The 4,048-nt window shown below is 34.5% G+C and overlaps 1 protein-coding gene across 1 annotated transcript; it reads left to right on the forward strand.

The window, feature by feature from the left end:
• Window positions 1–1,809: 1,809 nt before the first annotated feature.
• Window positions 1,810–3,725, forward strand: LOC114924443 (protein FAR-RED IMPAIRED RESPONSE 1-like). The gene is made up of 4 exons (XM_029289008.1): window positions 1,810–2,622; window positions 3,210–3,269; window positions 3,384–3,545; window positions 3,681–3,725. Exons 1-4 carry the CDS (start codon window positions 1,810–1,812, stop codon window positions 3,723–3,725), a joined length of 1,080 nt encoding a protein of 359 aa, XP_029144841.1.
• The last annotated feature ends 323 nt before the right edge of the window (window positions 3,726–4,048 follow it).

Consider the following 4,048-nt stretch of genomic DNA (forward strand, 5'->3'; position numbering starts at 1 on the left):
TGTGTTGAATTCTTTGTCTTTGGTATACATAGTTTTCTGTATCCTTTCATCCTACTTTTTCATTGAGAATAATCAAAACATTAGAAGGGACAAATCCTAAATTATATATATATATATATATATATATATATATATATATATATATATATATAAAGGTTCTTTAATTCTACATGTATTCTATCTCAAAGTTTAAGATGTCATGAAAGTGAACATTTGTAATAGCCATTTTTAATGGTTAAACTTGAGATCTTATAAAAATATATATTTATTTTTACAGTGATTATGGTAGTTATAAAGTGTTATTAAAATTAAATTATATATTTATTTTTATTAATAATTGTATAATTGTATAATTTTATTGATGAAAGAGAAACAGTATTACCCTTTATATATTGAGCCACAAGTTAATGGTTGCCAAAATGTTATCATTCTAATGCCTACTCTTGAATCTTGATAGCTTGATTTATTGCTAAAAAATCATTGAGATGAATTTGGTATTGATAACATTCACTGAGTTTGTTGCTGTTCTACTCAAATAATCTTGATAGTTAAATCTTTTTGTTGCTGAAAATCATTACTGAATTGAATTTACTAGTGATTGAACCTTGAATTTGTTACTTCTAGACCCCTTGGGTTATAATTCCTCTTTGTATGTTGCATTTTCTTTCCATAACTTGGTTTTAATTTATCAGTTTTTTATATAAAGTTTGAGTTGCACCACAGAGCTCTTGTTAACTTCTATTTTAGTCTATTTTTTAGTTTATGTTAAGATGTCTTATGAAGTTATCTCCTACTTCTACCTGTTCTTGTTTATGGGGTAAAATTTTCACTTTTTACATATATAGAATTAGAAAGAAAACGAGTATGGGTGCAATGTATGTTGATTCATATCCACTCAATTCATAAGACAACGCTGAAGATTGCATGATGACTTGTGTGAAAGAGAATGTAAATTGTACTTGTGATTGTGGTGGCAGCAGTAGCAAGTGTGTTGTTGTGACGGCTGATGATATTATAAACTAGACATTTGAAACATCGGATGTAGCTTATAACTTGTATGTGCGTTATGCGAGGTGTGTCGGGTTCGGAGTCCGCAAGGGTTATACACCGCATGGAAAAGATGGAACACAATGCAAAAGGTGATTTTTTTACAACAAGGAAGGAAAGAGAGCCAAGAAATACATCTTTAATTCGAATAGGAAGAGGGAGCATAAAGTGCTGACTCGTACGGGTTGTGAAGCCATGATTACGGTGTACTTTGACTCCAAAACTTCAGCTTGGAGAGTTGAAAAATTAGTTGAGAAGCACAACCACGATCTTGTCCCCCAATGCTTGGTATACCTAATTTCAAACCACCGTGGGATGACTGAGGCTTAAAAGGCTCAGGCAAACACCATGCACGATAATGGCCTATCAACCTCTAAAATAATGGGACTAATGGTAGGCCAAATCGGGGGTTATGCTAATGTCAGGTTCACAAAGAAGGATATGGATAACCGCATTGAAAGAACGCGTCATGCAAAGCTCATTGGTGGGGATTTTAATGCAACAATTAGCTATCTACTTGAAAAGGCCGATGTTGATCCCATGACCATGGCAAGGTATAGTGCTAATGATGAAAGTCGACTGACGAATTTATTTTGGGCAGATGACATTTGTAGGGCCGATTATCAATGCTTTGGAGATGTGCTTGCATTTGATACAAACTATTGAAAGAATAAGTACAGAAGATCGTTGGTAATCTTCTTGGGTTGTAACCATTACCGCCAAACATGCATATTTGGATTTACCTTGATAGAGGACAAACAAATGGCAACATATACGTGGTTGTTGCAAAACTTTCTAGATGTTATGCTGAACAAGTCTCCTAGTGTTGTGGTCACTGACGATGATGAGGCAATGAAGACAGCAATTCAAGAAATATTCCCAAATGCAACTCACCGATTATATGGTTGGCACATTCAGAGAAATGTAACAGCAAACACTAAAAACAAAGGTTTTTCTGATGACTTCAGAAGATGTTTGTATACTCCATGGCATCTGAAAGAATTTGAAGAATATTGGGATAATATGATAAAAAAATATAGGTTGAAGGAAAATGAATGGGTACTAAATGAATATCAAAAGAGGAAAAGTTGGGCAAGCGCCTACTTGCGAGATAAATTCTGTGCTGGATTTAGAACAACATCAAGGTGTGAAGGGATAAATAACTTTATCAAGAGGTTTATTGGCATTCGGCAAAGTCTTTTAGAGCTGGTCCAGAATCTTGAACATGCTCTTAGGGATTATAGACACAACGAATTAGTTTCTCAATTTAAAATGGTGTACAAAAAACCTGTGTTAACAACTTGCTTAGCTGTATTGGAGATTTATGCTGCAAATTTTTACACCCGAGAGATGTTTGGCAAAGTAAAAATAGAGATTGAAGGAGTGGTTGCATTAGATGTTATAAATGAAGAAAAGATATCAACTACTGTTTTGTTAAAAGTTAAGGAGTGTGACAAAGGGCAACATATATACATCGTACTTTATGAGTGCAACACCGAGAATATGGAGTGTAAATGTAGTAGGTGGAGTAGTAAAGGCATTCCCTGTAGCCACATGTTTTGTGCCATGAAAAAGGTAAATTTACAGAAGTTGCCAGAAAGTATTTTTTGAGAAAATGGTCCAAGGATGCCAAAAAGTATCTGGATGAAAGTTCAGGTGGAAGCACTGTGCAAGACAGAGAAAGAGAATTTTTAATGCGCTATGGCGCATTGTTAGTGGCAGCTACATGGATGGTATTCTTAGGAGCTCAATATGGTCCTTCTTTCCATGACACTATGAATGAAGTCTCTCGTTTGACCAAAACACTAAAGCAAAAGTCGTGCTTGAAAAGAGTAACAAGAGATTCTCCTATGCCAAACTTTGTTGATGACCCTTTAGTTGTCAAGATAAAAGGTGCACCAAAGGAAAAAAAGAGAGAGAGAAAAATGGAGATGCACTAAATGCAAGAATGCTGGTCATGTAAAGAAGAATTGTCTTGTGAGGAATGAGGGTGACAATTCGGGTGATAAGACTGGTGGTGGCATGCAGTCTAGCTTAAGTGCAGAAATGTCAGTCAAATTCAAAATTGCTTTATGCTTTACTTGAATTAAAATAAACTGGTAACTTCTATGTTGTAGTTATACTTGATAGAAAGTTTGACTTTATGCCTTCTTTTGTCATAGGAGCTTCCCAAGGACCCTATAGCTTCTCAAGGGACGCAAGCTAGCTTTGGTACAGAAGAGGTCAGTAAGATACAATATTGCATTAGCAGTTACATGAATTAAAATAAATTGGTAAATTCTATGTTGTAGTTATACTTGATAGCAATTTTGACTGCATGTATCATTTCTTTATAGGAGCTTCTCAAGGACCCTATGACTTCTCAAGGAACAATCAGCGTGGCAAATACAGAAGTAAATCCATCTGTGCAGCTAGGGTTTGGGCTAGGTAACTCAGAATTGATTAATAGCCATGGGGCTCCCATCCTACCATATGGAAGTAATCAGTGGCTATTACAGGTATGAATAATAAGAGATGAATTATTGCATTGTTATAACTTGGTGATTAATAAATTTTAAACTATTTGATATCACATTATGGTTTGCTGATCTCTTTTATTTTTCTCTCAAAGTTGTTTATGCTGTGGAGAACAGGTTGTACAACAAAGACAATATTCAAAGTTTAATGGGATGCAGTAGTGCATCGAGGTTGATATATGATGCAGTAGTCCACTGAGGAAATGAAGGAGCAGATTCTATGTAAATGCAACATGTTAGGCTCCATGAGAATTTTTTTATTTCTTGAATCATTATTTTAGCATTTTAGTCAATTTAATACCTTTTGATATAGGTGTACTAACAGATCGTTAAATGTCAAATTGTTTCTTAGAAGTAAACATTTTATCACTTTGTGAATATATGCCATAGTTTGCAGATAGTTTTACTCATCTTAGTGATTCATTTAACATCCCCTTCTCAAGTCTGCTTGTATCAGCAAATTAAATAATTATATTGAAACTTGT

Source organism: Arachis hypogaea, chromosome 9 (genome assembly GCF_003086295.3).
Source record: "Arachis hypogaea cultivar Tifrunner chromosome 9, arahy.Tifrunner.gnm2.J5K5, whole genome shotgun sequence".
Taxonomy (NCBI): domain Eukaryota; kingdom Viridiplantae; phylum Streptophyta; class Magnoliopsida; order Fabales; family Fabaceae; genus Arachis; species Arachis hypogaea.